This window comes from Monodelphis domestica, chromosome 5, assembly GCF_027887165.1.
Source record: "Monodelphis domestica isolate mMonDom1 chromosome 5, mMonDom1.pri, whole genome shotgun sequence".
Taxonomy (NCBI): domain Eukaryota; kingdom Metazoa; phylum Chordata; class Mammalia; order Didelphimorphia; family Didelphidae; genus Monodelphis; species Monodelphis domestica.
Window position 1 is genome coordinate 286074243 of NC_077231.1, and position 19805 is coordinate 286094047.

A 19805-nucleotide genomic window follows, 5' to 3' on the forward strand; every position below is an offset into this window, starting at 1 on the left:
TTGCTGAGATAAATGTCCTCAGCAAGATAATATATGCTAAACCCAAAGATCCCAGTTTTTGTGACAAGAACCCACTATTTGACAAAAACTGCTGGGAAAATTGGATAACAGTATGGGAGAGATTAGGTTTAGATCAATATCTCACACTCTATACCAAGTTAAATTCAGAATGGGTAAATGACTTAAATATAAGGAAGGAAACTATAAGTAAATTAGTAAACATAGAATAATATACCTGTCAGATCTATGGGGGGAAAAGAATTTAAGACCAAGAAAGGGATAGATAATATTATGAAATGTAAAATGAATAATTTTGATTACATTAAATTAAAAAGTTTTTGACCAAACAAAACCAGCAACCAAAATTAGAAGGGAAGCAACAAATTGGGAGAAAAATTTTATAACAAAAAACTTTGAGAAAGATCCAATTTCTCAAATTTATGAGCTAAATCAATAGTACAAAAAAAAAATCAAGCCATTCCCCAATTGATAGATGGACAAGGGAAATAAATAAGTAGTTTTCAGATAAAGAAATCAAAATTATCAATAAGCACATGAAAAAGTGATCTAAATCTCTCATAATTTGAGAAATGCAAATCATAACAACTCTGAAGTACCATCTCACACACAGGATATTGGCCAATATGACATCAAAGGAAAGTAATAAATGTTGGAGGGGTTGTGGCAAAATTGGGACACATACACTGCTGGTGGAGTTGTGAATTAATCCAACCATTCTGGAGGACAATTTGGAATTATGCCCAAAAAGCCTTAAAAGAATGCATACACTTTCACCCAGCCATAGCACTGCTGGGTTTGTGCCAGAGAGATAACAAGGAAAAAGACTTGTACAAATATATTCATAGTTGTGCTCTTTGTGGTGACAAAAAATGGAAAAGGAAGGGATGTCCATCAATTGGGGAATGATTGAACAAATTGTGGTATCTGTTGGTGATGGTATACTATTGTGCTGAAAGAAATAATGAACTGGAGGAATTCCATGTGAACTGGAATGACGTCCAGGAATTGATGCAGAGCAAAAGGCACAGAACCAGGAGAACATTATGCACTGTGGCACAATCAAATGTAATGAACTTCTCTACTAGCATCAATGCAATGATCCAGGACAATTCTGGGGATTTATGAGAAAGAATGCTATCCACATCCAGATAAAAAACTGTCGAAGTAGAAATGCAGAAAAAAAACCCATATGATTGATCACATGGTTTGATGGGGATATGATTGGGGATGTTGACTTTAAGTGATAACTCTATTGCCAATATGAATCATATGGAAATATGTTTTGAACAATGATATATGTAAAATCCAGTGGAATTGCTCATTGGTTCCAGGAGGGGGGAGGGAAAAGGGGAGGGAAAGAACATGAATTATGTAACCATGGAAAAATATTCTAAATTCATTAATTTAATACAAAATGTTTTTAAAAATAGAAAGAAAAAAATTTAATTATGTTATGTACAGTTTTTTTTAAAAAGAGAAAAAATTTGTTGAAAAATTTATCAGAATACCCCTGGGTATAACTTCCAGTTCAGTTCTAGGTTCTTTGATCCCAAACCTGTTTATATTATAGTTCAGTCAGGGTAGTCACAGCAATAAGCCTACCTATAGCTTGCATTGTCAGCATTGTCTCCTCTTTAAAAATGGGTATGACTTGGTAGCATAATGTCTCAAGTTACTCTACTGTTTTTCTTTGAATTAGTTTATGCAATAACAGTTCTGAGTAGTTAGCTAGTATGTATAGAGCACCTTAATGTTTGCAGAGCATTTACTTTGCATTATGTAATTTGATTCTTACAACTATGTGATGTAGGTATTATCCTTATCCCCATATTACAGTTGAAGAAATCAAGGCAGACAGGTTTTTGTGACTTGTCTAGGATTATACAACTAGAAAGTACCTAAGATGGGATTTGAACTTGGATTTTTCCTATTCCAGATCTAGCATATAATGCCTGTCCATCATTTCCTTGACCCTGAATGGCACTTTAAGGTTTATAAAGTGCTTGTTTATGGGGCACATGGTGGATGTTATTACCATCTCCATTTTTCAGGTGAGAAAACTGAGGATGAAAAAAAGGGTGAAATGGCTTTTCCCTTGGTACAGAGCTAGGGGAAGGACCAGAGCTGGGGTTTGAACCCAGATCTCTTGATTCATCATCTAGTGCTGCACCATGCTGAACTGTAGGGTGATCTTATAGAATTTCAGGAACTAAGACTCAAGACTGAGAGGGACCTTAGAGGTCATTAATTCTAACCCTCTTATTTTACAGATAAAGATAGCAGGGCTAAGAGTCACTTAATGACTTGCCAAACACAGCTAGTTGGTACAGGGGATAGAGTGCTGAGCATGGAGTCAGGAAGACTCTGGTTCATATATATCATTAGCACTTACTAGCTGTGTGGCTGTGGGCAAGTCACTGAATTTCTGCTTGCCTCAGTTTCCTCAGATATAAAATTGGAATGATGATAATTGTACCTACCTGAAAAGGATGTTGTGAAAATTGAATGATTTAATATTTGTGAAACTCTTAGTCTAGCACCTGGCACCTTAGTATACTTCCTGTTTAATAAATATTATTCTCAGCATTTTCCCTTCCCACAGTCACACAGCTTCTGAATGACCAAATCAGGATTTGAATTGAGGTCTTTGGGCTCACACTTGCAAGCTGGAACTCTTTAGCTTTGACCAGAAACCATGTCCCATGAAAGTCTATGGAGCACTCTTCCTTCCCATTCCTGAAAATGTCCTAGGGAACACAATAGATAGAGCACCAGGTCTGGAGTTGGGTGGATTTTGAGAGCTGAGGTAGCTGTCTCTCAGAGGGTGAGGGTACTCTGCCTAAGTGTGATGGTCCAGTTGAATAATGGAGTGAGAGACTGTATGCTCAATCCTATGTGCATAGGCATTGCACAGTGTTCTGTCATGGCACAGGGATTGGTTTATTTTATAGGTTCAGTGAGTACATACTTTCTTGGCACACAATCATTTTTCTACATACATGTTTCCATAGAACTTAGCAACAGATGTGAAGCCTAAGGAGATAGTCAGTGAAGCATTGTAGCCATGACAGGAATAGATGAATTACTTAAACATGGAGGGTTATTTCTCCCTGACCTAAGGGTTGAACAGTTAGGAGAATCATTGTTTCTTTTGGTCAGTTTTCACAATCAATCACAATTACTTAGGAGATGGGTAACAAAACATTTTGTAGCTAGATACATGGCTCGAGGGAAATTTAATGACAGACCAGATTTGGGGTTTCCCTCAATTTCCAAGTCACCTTTTTCTTGTGTTTCATTCAGGTACTTGGAGATGTTGCTCTGGCTATTGTAACATAACAAACCAGAGAAATGTGTCCTGTCGATTGATGTTCTTGGCTTGCCTGGCTTGTAATGGGAGTGAATGTAACTCTGTGGAGAGGGAAAGGGGGGCGTAATGGGTAATGATCTTCAGGTTTTAATTCTGTGAATGTAATCTTTAGGGTAATAATCTGGGGGGGGAGGTTAAAGTGGGATATATGTGTGTTAATCCTATAAGTATTTGCTCTCATATTATTTCTCCTGTATTGCACAGAGAACAATAATCATAACAATTCCATTAGAGAGAGAAGTCACATAGAAGGGAGTTTTGTGGGTGCCTTATTTTTCCAGAAAATTACTTTGCAACTCTGGAACCCATGCGTGACCATGTCAGACAGCGTGGACTTGATGGCTTTCCACAGGTGGACTTGGGTTCAAATTTGGTCCTACCTATATGATTTTGGGCAAATCACTTAACTCTGATTGCCTTAAAAAAAAGTTATATCCAGGTTGTCCTATTCGGAGACAGGGGAATGAGCCACATGACCTGTGAAGCCTCTTATGTCTCTGACACTGCCCTTTTGAGATTCAGAGCAATGTGGCGTGAAGAATAGACTAGAGGGTTTAGAGTAAGTTCAGTTTGGGCTTGAATCCTGCCCTCTGACATTTATCAGCTGTGTGCTGATGGGCAGGTCACTTGAATGTTCAGAATCTCAGTTTTTTCCTCTGTAAAATGTGGAGAATGGTGCCTATATTGATGTTCTCACAGGATTTAGGGGACTGACGAAAGAAATCATCTAAGTCTCTACAAAGTTGATGATGACAATTATTAATTAATTAAATGGCTGTCTAGAGGGCTTCCAGTGGAAAGGAAGAGACCTGACAATATTCTTGTGCATTCATATGTCATTTCATACTGAGAAGCTCCCCAGTTCTTCTCACAGAACTGGGTTCCTTGTCTTTCCCCTTCTAGTCTCTTAGTTGTGGTTTCAGAGAAGTGAGGTGATGAGCTGATAGGACTGAGACAGGAGATCTTTCCCTGGATAGGTAGGTTCTCTGCCAGTAGCAATGGCGATGGCTTAATGGGGAGCTCAAATAATACCAAGTTGGAGGACAGAAGCCTGAGGCAGCACTTCCAGGCAAGACAGACAAAGAGGAGGCTCCCTCCAGCTCAAGTCCATTAAAAAGTCCATTCCTGTCTGCTCCTATTGGCTCAGTCTTGGACAAGATGTAATTGACTGGAATGAAGAGGAATGTTCTTTTCTAATCAGCTAATTATCTCTTGGATGCCCTGAGCTGGGCATCCCTATTTATAGGAAAGTGGTCTGTGATTGCATGGATGGAGGGAACTCTCAGGTAAAGAATTCCTCCTCCTAATGCAGTTGGGGACCTTCTCGAAAAATAGAATCTTAGAAAGTTGTCTAAAAGACTGAGAGGATAAGTCATTTTCCCAGGGTCATCTAGCCATTATGCACTAAGTGACTTGTTGTTTAGAAGTCTTTAATAGAAAGGAGGGGACCCGACAGTCTTGATCTCCAGACTTAATTTGAGCATCTGACTGAGACACCCTTGTGTCTCCTTCACACAGTCTGATGTCTTTTCTGATCCTGGAATTGGAACCCAGGACATCTTGGCTTTAATACCTGCTCTTTTCCCTCTATGTCTCAATGATATAATGATGAAAACTAAACAATCCCTTTCATCAGTGACATTACATTCAACTGCAGGAAATTATGTCTATGAGATAAGTAAAGACAAAGAGACAAAAATTAGCATAAAATAATTTGGAGGGCATATCAGGGGGGCGCAGATCAGGAAAGACTTCTGGTAGGAGATGGCAATTATATCAATCTTGAAGGGAGCCAATAATTCCAAAAGATAAATATGAAGAGGAAGGGCATTCCAGATAAAGGGGACATCCCTTTATCATTGAAAAATCAAATACATAGGAGATGGGATATCATGTACAGGGGGGATAACAAGTAGACCAGATGAACTGGAATACTGAATAGAACTGACAAGTCTGGAAAGAATGGATTGGAGCCAGACTGAGAGAAGAAGCCAAAAAAAAAAAAAAAAAAGAAATTGGTATATAAGACTGCAGGCAACAGGGAGCCTTGGAAGCTTCTTGAGCTTTGGAGTGATGTGGCCAGACCTGGATTTGGAGAAATATCAGTTCAGCAGCTGTAAGAAGTGGGGAATAAATAGGGGAAAAGCCCTTGGGTAGGCAGACCAGTGGGGAGGCTCCAGAAATAGTTCCAGAGAGACGTAAAGAGAGCCCCAGTTAGGGAGTGGCCACATGAGTGGAGGGAAAGGGACAGAAGTGAGAAATGTTGTGAGAAAAAATAATGATAGTAATAATGAGAATAATAGTTGCCGTGTATACCATTCTTTTACCTATAATGCTAGTGCCTCTTGGTAGATGGGCTAAACCAGGTTAAGGGCAAACAACAGGGTTTAAACCCATTGTTGATATAGGGACCATGGGAATCCTGAGCATGGGAATGCTTCCCCCAGGAATGGGTAAATGAGAACAATTCATTCCACGTCATAAGGACAGCTGAGGCAGGCGCTGTGAATCCCCTAGAGCTTGGTCAAACATTAAAGAACAAGGTCTGCCACTGTACCCTGGGTCATTGCCTGTCACTCTGATTTTTCTCTTGCCACTCAACTTCGATGACTCTGGAAGAGAGAGTGAGGCTGATGATTTTGTGCAACTCTACTTCACCTAAACCCTACTTGCATCATTCTGTGATGTCACTGGTCCTCTGAAAACAAAGGATGGACACCAGCTTTTCCAATAGGCAACAGTGCAGTGAATAGAAAATTGGATCTCAGAGTCAAGAAGACCTGAGTTGACACTTAGTCTCATGTTTTCATTAGCTGTGTGTCTAGATTCAAGTCATTTAACCTCTATCTTCCTCAATTTCTTCGTCTATAAAATGGAGATGATAATAGCATTTACCTTTTGGGGTTGTTGTGAGGATAAAATGAGATTTTTGCAAGGACTTTGAAAACTCTTAAGTGCTATATAAATACTAGTTATCATTATCATAGCAGCATCATTGTTACCATGCAACTTTTATACATGGCCTCATTGAGTCCTCCTTTCAATCCTCCGAAGGAAATATTTCAAATATTATAGTAACTATTTTAAAGATGAGAAGACTGAGGCTCAGAGATATTTGATGACTTGTCCAAAGTCATTAGAATAGAAAGTGGCAGGATTGGCACTTGAAAATTGGTCATATTTCTTGTGTATTCCAGACTTGACTTGGTACTAGAGTTTACAGTCTATTGAACTAATTAATTTTATTTTATAGATTTTAGCATTTAATATGTAGATATATTCAAATCAGATAGAAGTAGTATTCTGATCCAAAACTCCTGCACTTTTTTTTGTTGTTTTTGTTTTACCGAGAGTACACTATTGAGGTGGAAAGTGAGATAACGAATATTGCCAACATTTGAAACTGCCAGTTGAATAGCCATTTGATTGAAAACTAAGAATATTTCTTCTCTGACAAAATTTTCTCTAACTGACATCTTTTTCTCTCTTTCTCTCTCTCCCTCTCCCCACTTCCTCCTTCCCTTCCTTGCTTCCTCATATCTTTTTTCTTGCCTGAAACAGAATGAAGAAGATGAGCAACATTTATGAATCAGCTGCCAATACACTGGGAATCTTTAACAGTCCCTGTCTGACAAAAGTTGAGCTGCGGGTAGCATGCAAAGGTATTTCTGACAGAGATGCCCTTTCGAAGCCAGACCCCTGTGTTATCCTCAAAATGCAGTCCCATGGACAGTGGTTTGAGGTATGTATTCTAGGAAAGAGGGAGGAAATTGACTATGTGATTTGGCTTAAACATCCATCTTAACTTTCTCTGACTTTAACTTATAAAAAGCCAATTCTGAGTTGGGATCTGCTAGAAATCAATGCAATGGAATATACTGTGATAACATGGATTGTTTATATCATTGTCTGGAATGCTTGAGTGGCAGAGTGGATAGTGAGCTAAACTTTAAGCTAGGAAGTCTTCGATTCAAGCATTGGCTCTGACATCTACTGACTCATTGGCACTGAGCAAGTTTCTTGCCCTCCCAGCTCTCTGCACAATTCTTTGAGACTCTTAAGGTGCAGAGAAAATGTTGATTTCCATTGGTAACAGATTTCCCACTCCAGTGAAATCCTAGGTCCAGTCCCAGTTCACCAAATGCTTATTACGAGTAGGATATGTCTCTGAATATATAAGGAGATAATTAGACATAGCTTAGGCCCTTAAAACATTTATTCCAATTATATGCCTTATTTATTCCTGAATCTCCTCCCTTGCCCTTTTCCCCAGCAACTTGCATAAAGCTAAAAAGTATTCTCCTCTCCTCAAATTGTTTTAGAGAGTTTAACATGTATCTCTGCTTTGTTCCCATCAATCTCTCTATCTTGTGCTAACCTAAATTAATTGTGTGCAGGTTTTTGTGAAGGAAAGCTTCCTGAGGGCAAGGACTTTTGGTTTTGCATTCATGATCCCAACACCTAGCTTTGTACTAAGTACTTATTAGACATCTGTTAACTTGAATTTATGAAATGAATGAATGAATGAAATAATGGTTTAGACTCCAGATGTATGTAATAAGAGCTGATAGTACAAGATAGGATGTACTAAAGGCCAAATGAACTAGACAGACAGTTAATGATGATAATGTTATCCCAGAAATGAATTCATCAGGAGCTCATTGTAACATTTCTTCTTTACTACCCAAATATGAACATGCCAAAGTCAAAAAATGCCAATTCCCCAAACATTGCAACAAACAATTAAAGCATCCTGTCACCACTCTCAGCAATTCAATGGGAGTCTACCATCCACATAGTTTGCAACTAAGTCTGTATATGCAGATTGGTCAATCCTTGGTCCTCTGTACCTGAGAGGAAAAGTTGCAGGAATATTTCAAAATAATCTAATCCCAAATGCAATTATATTGAACTTTGGAATGGGTCAAATAGAAGAGTGAGAAGATTTCTTCTTTGTTGAAGGACAGTCGGGCATCCTAGCTTGGGATGTAAGGAAATTTATTAGCATTCTTTAAATATATTAGCCTTATAGTAATGTATTGTTATTGACACTCTAATAGTGCATAATAATTATTATTATCATGTCTGTCAGACACACATACTGAAATTCTCGTATACTCACATGAGACTCATTTTATTAACTGGTCTGTGATCATTTCTTCTCCAGCCTCATTCCTTTGATGGGGAGCAGAGGAATTAACTAGGCTGTAATAGGCATCTGAACACCATGGATAATCTACAGAATAGTGACTTGCTCCCAAATAATGGAAAATTCATCATGTATCTTATAGTTTTTGTTCTATGAGTTTGTTTACTTTGTGCCTGGGAGAGAAGCTGAAAGAGGATTGAGTCATAGGTTTCTTTTGCCTGCTTGACACCAGAACACCTTTGTCCAGCTATCTTTCTGATAAATTGTCATTTCTTTGCAGATTCTAAGATCAAGACTTGGTAAGGCCCTGTATTCCATTTGTAGACTTTGTGGCATGTATTGCATCATTGATTTGGGGAGTGAGAACTTTAACCTAAAGGTTGGAGTGGTCTGCAACATCCTCTGTTATTTGCTCAGTAGTATTTCAGCCTATGGAGATCAAAAGTCAGACTTTATTGGTTTGAACCAGTATGTAGCTGGATAAACACAGGATATGGAGACTGAAACCCTACATTCAAATCCAGTTTTAGCTCTGCTACTTCCTAACCTTCGATAAAGCTAATCTTAACCCACTTACAGGGTAAACCTCTAACCTTAAACCATTTAAAGGGTTTAGACCTGAAAGGAGTCCCATCTAGCCCCAACCCCTCATTTTAGAGCTGATGAAACAGAGACCCAAAGAAGGAAACATGATTTTTCCAAAGTTATGTAGGTAGAGAGGGAGGCAGAGTTTGATTGAGGTCTTTCAATTCCATGTTTCCATCCTAGTGGTCCTTCCATTCCATTACACCCCTGATCCCAATCAGTTCACATTCTACTCTTGCCATCTCTTCATTACACTGAGGTGGGAACTCTGTGTGGAAACTCTGCTGATAGTGACTGGCAACTTATTTGCAATTTATTACCTAGAGCACAAAGAGATTAAGTGTCTTTCTTGCCCCCACACACAGGTAGTATGCATGTGTCAGAGGTAGAGCTTGATTCCAGGTCTCCCTAACTCCAGATCTTTTCTATTCACCATGTCCTTCTAAATAAATAAGCTTATACAATGTAATTTTAAGATGGAGAAAACACAAATGAATTTGGAGGAGGATGAGTGTGGGGAAAAAAGGCTTTCCATTCAACACCCTTTCCTCCCTTCTGTGGGAGGCAATCAGGTAGTGTGGCCCAGAGACTTTTGGACTTAGAATCAGGAAGACCTGAGTTTGAATCACAACTCATATAAATAGTATAAGAGATTGTTCCTGGACTTGGTGAAATCTCCTGTTTATATAGAAAGATGACAAAACATTCACAGGAAGGTGGGTGATTGAGGCCACTGGGAGTGAGGGACTGACATCCTCTCTCAAAGTTGCTGTCCTCTGGCACACCCTCAGGGAAGAGGGAGTATCTATATCTGGTTGAGGTGAGTGCATTGCTTCTTTTCTGCTAGTAGAAGTCAAAGTATCTTTCATTGTTTTATTTGTCTCTGAGCTCTCAGTGCCTAACAGAGGAACCAGTACTTAGTAGGTGCTTAATAAAGGCTTGTTAAATTGCAGCAATCCTGTCACAGCTGTTCAGGGATTAATTAACATAGGGTCAAGGGGAGAAGTGGGTCTAACTAAGGCTCACTGCTCTTTCATACACCTAACAGCAAGGAGCTGTCATTCTCCTGCATAGGGAGGGAAGGATATAGGACCCTAACAGGAAATCATCTTGCAATGTTTCCATTTTAAAGTCTATTGTTGATTCTTTTGACATCCTGCTGTCAAGAAGTATAGAAATGATTTAAGTAAAGATGCCCAGGATTTGAAAAATCCAGCTGATGGACATGGATTCAGGGATATTTGTCAACTGCAGGGATGGGCAGAAGTGGGGGGGGGGATGTCAAATGAAAGCACTGTAGCTAGAAATCACAAGTGAGCTCCTTCCTCTTAAAACTTGGTTTTCACACTTTGCTGACTTGCCATGGCTGGGGAGCTCACACCTCAAATGACAGACGAGAAAGAACTACCAACAGTTTTAACAAAGTTTCCAAAGTGGCTTCACATCAAAATCCCATTTGGGAAAACTTTAAGGGTTACTTTCTGCCTCCCCCTTCACAATTCTTAATAAGGCTAATTTATTTTCATTTTGTAAAAAGTTGACACCCAGTTGAAAATGAAACAGTGTAGTTAGAAAAATATTTCTTCTCTGGCTGCCTTGAGTCAGAGAGAACAATAGATTTAGAAATAGAGGACCTTGGATTCACATTCCTAGCCCTGCTGTACATATCCTGACTCTGTGACCTTACCTCTTAAGGGCTTGATTTTGCCTCTGGAAAGTGACAAAAGAGGTTGGACAGGGTGATCTTAATTATCCCTTCCAGCTCTAGATCCTGTGGCATCCTAGGATGCCATTCAAACCACCTGGAAATAGCCATAAATGGAAAACCATCTGAAGATGCAGACTCTGACATTCTAGACTGAACGAGGAAAGGTGGATCCTTAAGAATATGAAACCATATCTTCCTAATGGTATGTGTGCTGGTGGCAGCAGCCTATAAGATTAGAATCATGGGCTACAAATGAAAAAAGCCATTGGGAGCAAAAAACCCTGGTGTTTACTCCTACATCTCTAGGCCCACCTGATGAGGTTTGGGGTTTATAAAAGGAAACTTGACACTGCAGAGAGTGTTTGGCTTAGTCAGAAAGACTTAGGTTCAAATCCTACCCATGACAATTCTTAGCTTGGTAATTCTGAACAAGTAATTTAACTGTTTTATCTATTAGGCAGCTCTTGTGTACTCACCTATTGAGTTATAAATATAAATTGAGAGTTCTTGTACTAGAAAGAAATCACAATTCATTTGCATAGTCATGGTATTTGTACCAGGACCCTTTTTTGGAGGGGAGGGGGTAACTGAATCATTCTATTAGCTTGTTTCTTTCCCATCTCCCCTCATTCTCTTTCCTTTGTTCATCTCTCCTTCTCCCATTCCCTTCTCTCTCTCTCTTCCTTCTCCTTGCATCTTTTATTCTCTCCTTTCCCCTCTTACTAATGTTTTATCTCTTTCCCTCCTCTTTTCTTCTCTCCTCCCACTTTCTTTTTTTGTTCACTTTCTCTTTTTAATCATTTTCCCCTTTTCTTTTCTTCTCCCCCACTTTCTTCTTTTTTTCTTCTATCCTGCCTTTTTTCTTCCTTTTCTCTCTCCTCTCCTTTTCATTTCTCTTTTCTTTTCTTGCCCTCTCCATTTCTTCTCTCCTTTTCCTTGTCTCCTGTCCTTTCACTTTTGTTCTATACTTCTTATCTACTCTTCCCTCTTCTCCTCTTTCCTTTTCTTCTGTCTTCTGTGTGAAAACAATACTTTCAACTCTAGGCTCAGTGCTATTTCCACCATCTAGTCCTTGAGAGGAAGTGCCTCCTCAGATGTGGCCATCATCTTTCCTATTGAAATTTTGGGCCATTCTTTCAGGTTCTGGCCTTAGTGAAGATGACATATTCCAGCTTAGAGAAAACTTCTTTACATTAGGAAATTTATTCTTTTTTTTTTTAGCCTTGTCTTCTTGTAATGAAAAAAATATATCCTCATTCTACCAATGGCATTTGATTAAAAGCATTTGTTAATTGCTTATTCTAATGTAGTGCTGGACTGAGAGAGTCAGACAGACGGGAGTCTGTTTTGTTGGAGTTTGTACTCTGAACCAGATACTCCCTTAAGGCTGAGGTTGACTCTGGGTTGGCCTGACCCCTTCAGTCACTCCTAGAATTAGACAAATAGACATTTACCTTTTTGGTTGAGACCTTTAAAATGGAAATCTCCAACATATGTGTGTACATGTATGTTTGTGTGTGTGCAGAGCTAATTTTCCCCAAAGCTTTGAGATAAAAAAGATGGGAGCTATATGCTGATGGTGCCAACCTTTGCCTGGATGAAAGGAAGACAGAGAGAGAGAGAGAGAGAGAGAGAGAGAGAGAGAGAGAGAGAGAGAGAGAGAGAGAGAGAGAGAGAGAGGGAGGGAGGTTGTGATGACCCATTGCTCTACTGTGCAGAGGCTTTGGATAGAAGAACAGCAACTGTCATAAAACTATCCTACACTGGACAGTCTTGCTCAGTGATTGGGATAGGAAGGGGGCATTGAAATGATGCAAAGAATCAGAAAAGTCACTCATATGCCAACTCACTTCCCTCTGAGATGTGCCCTGAGTTGTGACTTCAGACCCTCACATGGTCCAAGTGAATAATATAAAACACTCAGAGAAATACCCACATGTCCTACAAATGTATTACTGCCCCCCCCCCCAGAGGTATGGAAAACAGAACTTTATAATACACTACCATGAGTGTTAGGAGGACAATCCCAGACTTCAAAAGCTGCAGTCTGAAGTTTATCAGAGCCTTACCTGGCTCTTCTCCATACTACATTATAAGCCTCACAAAAAATAAGGTCAGAAGTCACCAGTCTGGGATGCTATCAGCTGTAGAGAACATCCAAGAATGTTAGCATGTACCAGACTAGTAAAAACGGCACTGGAAGATTTCTTATCTCAGGAATCACTCATGCTAGGGAGTTGCCTTTAGGTTGAACGAATGCCAACAGGCAGCTGAGGTTAACTATGTCTCATAGTTTGGAACCAGAAGGTTAATTAGGAGGGAAAGAGCAGCAGATAATTTGGGAGTTCCAGTCCTGTTCCATGATCTATTTCTCTCCCTACTCACAACACAAAAACTTTAATTCATCTTTGGAAGCCCAGCCCCACAGAGGTAACTTCTTGGTTAGTAGTCACCCAATTGTTGGCATCTTGAGGACATAGCCACGATGCTCTAAGGAATCCAAGTAAATAAATGCAAGGCAATATTGGGTGGGTAATTGGGTGACTTAGTTGATATGACATAGGGTCCAGAAGACCATGGTTCAAGTCCCACATCTGACACATACTGACTAAGTGATCCTAAGCAAGTCTCTTCACATTAGTTCTTTAGGCAATTTTCTAAGTTTCAGAATCACAGATAAAGTGCCCACCTGCATTGATAGATGGAGTTTTGTTATCTAAGTACAGTAATAATTGTATATACCAATAATATCACCTGTCCAGTCCCTATTCCTAATTAGAGGCATGTAAGTAATTATAGTATGTAAGCACAAAAGACATCTAGGTGACTCATTGTATAGTGCCAGGCCTGGAGTCAAGAGAACTAGGTTCAAATTCTTCTTAGACACTTATTGACTGAATGACCCTGGTCAGGTCACTTAACCCTGTTTGTCTCAATTTTCTTATCTGTAAAAATGAACTGGAGAAAGAAATGGAAAACCACTTCAGTATCTCTGCCAAGAAAGCCCCAAATGTAATCATAAAGAATCAGATATGGATAAATAAATGAACGACAACAAAAATAATAAGAGAAGCACAAAATGATCTGTGATATATAAGGGCAGAGATGGCAGTAATGAGACAGGGGAGTGAGGGTCTCTTTCTGCCATCATCTTTGTCCACTTATGTGGGTAACTACCTAAACTTTTCTTTCCTTCTACTCATGCCTTTAAAAGAAGATCAATAAGTTTTGATTAACTTGGATTTGTGTGTTCCATTTTCCAGTTGTCTCTAATCTGTAAACTGGAAAAGCTTAGCAAAAACATGCTGATAATCGTAACTTTCCATCTGTGTCTCCCCTGCCAGTCAGTGTTCCCATAGTTTGGCAGTATTATGAGAATAGTGACAAGGAAGCTCACTCTATCTGGAAATTGTGGAAGTCCTTTGGGTCAGGTTGCAGGCTAATTAAATATTTTATCTCCATCTGAGCTGAGAAATGTTTGAGTTCCTATCTCTGGATGGTCTACTTTTAAACACTTAATATATTTCTGGGGCTCTTTCTCAGCTCAGAATTTAGTCTACTGTGCTTTTTTCCTTTCTGAGTGTGAAGATCAGTTGTCAGGGAGAGATTAGTCTTGTAAAGTTTTGTATTAAAGGAAGAAACTGCAACATAATTTTCTTTCTTTGTTTTGTAAATGTCTGCCCTCTTGAAATGATTTCCCAAGAGTAGGAATAGGGACTAGGAATGAATTTTTCTGAAGTTTCTCTCAGTTAAGGACTGCCTCGTTTATTTTGGGTAGTGCTAACTTGAAGTACTTCAGAATTTCTAGAAACATTAGTTAATTCCTGAAAACTCCAAGAACATTGAGGGATTTTGTTCCAAGAAAACAAAAACAACAAAAAAGGTGGGGGTTCTGAATATTGCAAATAATACTAGAATTTATCCATTTGTTATTATTTGATTACATCCAACTCTCCATGACCTCATGGATCAGGCTCTTCTGTCCTCCACTGTTTCTCATAGCCTATCCAAGTTGATGCTCATTGTTTCCATTTCAGCCTCTGCTGTCTCCTTCCCTTTTTCCTTGAATCTTTCCCAATGTCAGAGACTTTCCCAATGAGCCCTGTTTCCTCATATGTGGCCAATGTATTTAAGCTTCAGCTTCAGTTTTTAGCTTCCAGTGAATAGTCTGAATTAATTTCTTTAAATATTGGCTGATTTGATTTCCTGACTATCTAAGAGAGTGTCAAGTCTTCTTCAGCACCACAATTAGAAAGCACCATGCATTGATTAAATTTATTGAATTTTTTCATTAATTTTTTCTTCTTTGTTTTAAGGGATGGCTCCCTGAATGGCATCCAGAAAGTAGAAATATATTGGGGAAATTAGATGACATATACCCCAAATCAATCAATGCAAATTTTGTTTGTTATTATTTTTTAAAACCCTTACCTTCCATCTTGGAGTCAATACTGTGTATTGGTTCCAAGGCAGAAGAGTGGTAAGGGCTAGGCAATGGGGGTTAAGTGACTTGCCCAGGGTCACACAACTAGGAAGTGTCTGAGGTCATGTTTAAGTTATTCTTATAAAAAAGTTTTCCAGTTTTGTGGGCAGGGAGGTTCATTATGAAACAGGAAAGAGGCAAATTTGGGTCAAATAAAAGAAAGCACTACTTTAAATAGCAATCATTGGAACCTTAAGATATCAGTTATTCAGAGAAATGCACAGTTTGAAAGTAAAAGTACAGGCTCATGGACATTTTCTTTCTATATTAAAAGTCTGGATGGAGAAGAAGTAAGGAAGGATAACAGGAGCCACATCCCCAGGTCCCTGAATATAGAGGGGGATGATGGCAGTTTTAGTCCTTCCTTTATCAATGTAGAAAGAAGAGAGGTTATTGTTTAGAAAATAATTTTAATATGAGGTGCTACCAGATGGTAGACTGGGGTGAGCAGCCCTTTCCCTCCACTTCTTTTTCCCTTTTCCTTCAGTTTAAGTATCCTTCATTCCACCTGCATCCAGTATATTTTGTGGCACCTACCTCACGTGCAAAAATTCCTTAAATATGGTCCTGAGGCCAAATTTTCTCCCAAAGAGAATATGGTTTTGTGAATATCAGCATCAAAGGAAAGAAACCTTGATGAAATGGTCTATAAAATTGAGAACATAAATGCATACTATTCAGCTCATGGTGTTTTCTCCTTGACCTTGAAGACCAGTTTCTATTATGGACAAATTGTTTCATTAAAGGTCCTATAGAAGGGAGAAACTTTGAGAGTTTTTTTTTAAATGAAAGCATAAGTACAGGCAGCCTTGTGAACTCATTATTTGTGAACAGCTTTATCTGCTTATCCATATTGATGGCCACTGCCCCCTTGGAGACTCCTACTTCCTAAGCTATGCCTTATGGTTGACCCAGTCTTTTCTTGCTATTGTTGTGGGAGCCACCCTCATAGCCTCTTCTCTGTCTTCTCGTCTGTAGACTGTTCCACCTAGCTAGCCAGCCATATCTAAGAGCTTCTACTCCTTGTTCCCTGCCCAGGACTCGAAAAGGTTCAAAGTGCTCAGGATGCCAAGGGGTTACAAGCACAAGTATTATAGCAGAGCTCTGTCCTTGGTACTATTATTTTAGAAATTGATTTTTATTGTTTTTTTTACATCTTCCAGATTTCCTCCTGTATCTCTCTCCTTTGCTTCTCCTTCTACTAAAGTACAATCCCTTATAACATAGGATTTTTAACAAAAAAATGAGAGGAAGGAGAAAAAGGAAAATTCAGCAAAAACAATCCATCAAAATTTTAAATAAAACCACCTGACATGGTATCCTGTTACACAGTCATGCCCCCTTTCCCCTGCCACACGTAACCCTTTGTAAAGTTGTTGGGGCAGGAGTCTTCTCATATCTCTTCTCTATAGTCAAACTTGTTCTTTAAAATCCAACAATATTCAATGTCAAGTTTTTTGGTGATCAGTGGTATTTCCATTTATATCATTGTGGTCTTTTACATTGCTTTCCTGGATCAGCTTTCTTCATGTAAGTCTTTTCAAGTTTCTCTGTTTTTATCATTAAGATTATGTTTAATGCTATTTTTAATCATTATGAATTTTAAAAGGCATTTGTGGGGTCATATGGAAAATAGCCACCATTTATTACATTGCTTCTATAGGAAAATTCTTGCTGAGTACTGGCCAACTCAACAGTCAAACTTTTGGAGGAGAGCCCATTTTTTAAGATAGGAATTATCAGAAGTCTTAAAAATACTTAAAAAGTTATCTGATAAAAAATCTATAATTTGTTAATAATGGAAGAGTTGGGGTATTTAAGGATAATGATAATAATTGATATTTTGTCATAATAATAGCTGGTATTTTATAGTATTCTAAAACTTGCAAAGTGCTTTATATATGTTATTCCATTTGTACTTTAAAAATTTTACAGATCAGCCTTGAAACTTAATCCTAAAATATCCTTGTTGAGCATTACCTTTTATGTGAAATAAAAGAGTATCATGGTTCTGTTTTAACTCATACCCAGAGAAGTTCTCCTTCCCTCTCTAGACTGGCCCGCATAGTACCATTGGTAAAGACCTAACAGCTTTCTCATATATATATATATATTGGTTTACACAAAAGGATTATATAATGAATTATTTCCAGATCTGGATGCATCTGGATCATTTTACCCCTCCACCCAGAGTTGTCCCTGGAAAATTTCACAATAAAGCTAATATGTGGGGCAGCTAAGTGGCTAAGTGGATTGAGAGTCAAGTCCAGAGAAGGGAGGTCTTGGGTTCAAATGTGACTTCGGACACTTCCTAGCTGTGTGACCCTGGGCAAGTCACTTAACCCCCATTACCTAGCCCAACTTACCACTCTTCTGTCTTGGAACCAATACACACTATTGATTCTAAGATGGAAGGTAAGGGCTTTTTTTTTTTAAATAAAGCTTATACATAACTTGTATGTAGTATTTAATTCCCTAAAGATAGAGACAAAAGCACACAAATACATTGGGAAGAGAGCTGTCATTATTTCATCCCTACAAAAAATACAGAATATAGTTAAAGTGTACATAGTAACCCCACAATCATTCATTCAATTTGCATCCTTTTCCAGAAAGTCTTAACTTTCTTTGAGTACTTTATGATTCCTTAGACTCATAGCATTACCCTGTGGATGGAACTTCATCAGAGGGAAAACCAATCTAGGCTTGGTAAAGAGGTTGCCTCCTTCCCTTTCTATTCACACTGTTTAAACTCTCAGTAATAGGGGAAAGGAAGAAGGTATGTATTAAGTGCCTACTGTATGCTGAGCACTTTATAAGCATCTCATTTGACAATATGATAGTTTAGGTCTCTTGTTCCCCTCTGTCCTTTGCTATTCTTCCAGCTTCAGGGTCTAGAGGCACATGGCTCCCCAAAAGGCTAATAGTGTCCAGGAAATTCCTCTCTAAGAGGCAGAATCCTAGCATACTTAAAAAATTCTTCCCTTCTATCGTAAAATTAATAATAAATATTAATTCCAAAACAGAAGAAAGATAAAGGCTAGGCAATTGGAATTAAGTGACTTACCAGGATCACACAGCTAGGAAGTATGATTGGATTTGAACCCAGGACCTCCTTTTTCTAGGCCTCTCTATCACCTGAGCCACCTAGCTGTCCCCTCTCTTTTTTCTTGTATTCTTATACTTGGTTTTGCTAAAGAGGTGCAACTGAGGCTACTTCTTCATTGCTCTGGTAGGAAGAATTTTGGAACTCTTCTCTCTTCAAGAAGCTAGCAGGACCTCAATATTTTCTAGGGATCCCCTCTTCCTTTATCTAGGAAACTTGGAGTCAGGATCTGGGAGATCTAGGAATACTTTTTGGGGACCATACTGGGCAAAGCGTAGTCAACTATGGTATGCTTATACCCTAAGACAATCATTAGTGGCTCTTGGAGTGGGCACACAGCTCCACACCTGCAATAGTTTTCCTCTAATCCCATCCTGAGACCCAAATCTTCTTTTATCTCTGCTGCAATTTGGTCAGATCTTTCTGACCAGGAATGACTATGCCTCTCTCTCTCTCTCTCTCTCTCTCTCTCTCTCTCTCTCTCTCTCTCTCTCTCTCTCTCTCTCTCTCTCTCTCTCTCTCTCTCTCTCTCTCTCTCTCTCTCTCTCTCTCTCTCTCTCTCTCTCTCTCTCTCTCTCTCTCTCTCTCTCTCTCTCTCTCTCTCTCTCTCTCTCTCTCTCTCTCTCTCTCTCTCTCTCTCTCTCCCTCTCTCCCTCTCTCCCCCTCTCCCCCTCTCCCCCTCTCCCCCTCTCCCCCTCTCCCCCTCTCCCCCTCTCCCCCTCTCCCCCTCTCCCCCTCTCCCTCTCCCTCTCCCTCTCCCTCTCCCTTCCTTCCTTCCTTCCTTCCTTCCTTCCTTCCTTCCTTCCTTCCTTCCTTCCTTCCAAATGAGTAACTTCCCATACTAACCAGTCTTTAGAGCTAATCAATTCAGCCTCTGTCATCCATAACAGCCTTAGCTAACTAATTCATTGCTGATCAATATCTGTCATTCTTCCTCAATGACATATGAATGGATTTACTGATGGATATATATACACTGTTTATTGGAAGGTATAATCAAAGCCATCCAAATGGTTAACTCTGTAAACTCATCAAGTTAATTAACACTCTTCACATTAATGAGCTTTCACCTAGCTAATCACTCCAAAAAGATACTTGGTGTTGAGATTCTTGATTCAGGTCGGATTTCTTGGTTAGTGCCATGCCACTCTCCACATCCTCTAGCTTCCAAATATGTCCTTTTCCAAAGAAACCTTGTAGGTGTTGCTGAAACTGAAGAGTGAATACAAATATCTTAAGCTGTCATCTTTAATTCTGAATGATTGCTCCACTTGACGCCTCTCCTCATTGAAATAGGGAAAGGCAAATTGGTTTAAGAGCCTGTCATATTACACAATTCTAGAGGAACCTGTGAAGGAAATGTGCTCTGATATTCTTGGAGGG

General features: G+C 39.1%; 1 protein-coding gene across 1 annotated transcript in view; it reads left to right on the top strand.

The window, feature by feature from the left end:
* Positions 1 to 19805, top strand: part of CPNE4 (copine 4) — a 509113-nt gene that overhangs the window by 119662 nt on the left and 369646 nt on the right. Inside the window, exon 2 of the mRNA XM_001369385.4 lies at positions 6953 to 7133. Within this exon, the coding sequence (XP_001369422.1) occupies positions 6954 to 7133 (180 nt within the window). The 5' untranslated portion in view covers position 6953. The remainder of the gene's footprint in view (positions 1 to 6952; positions 7134 to 19805) is intronic.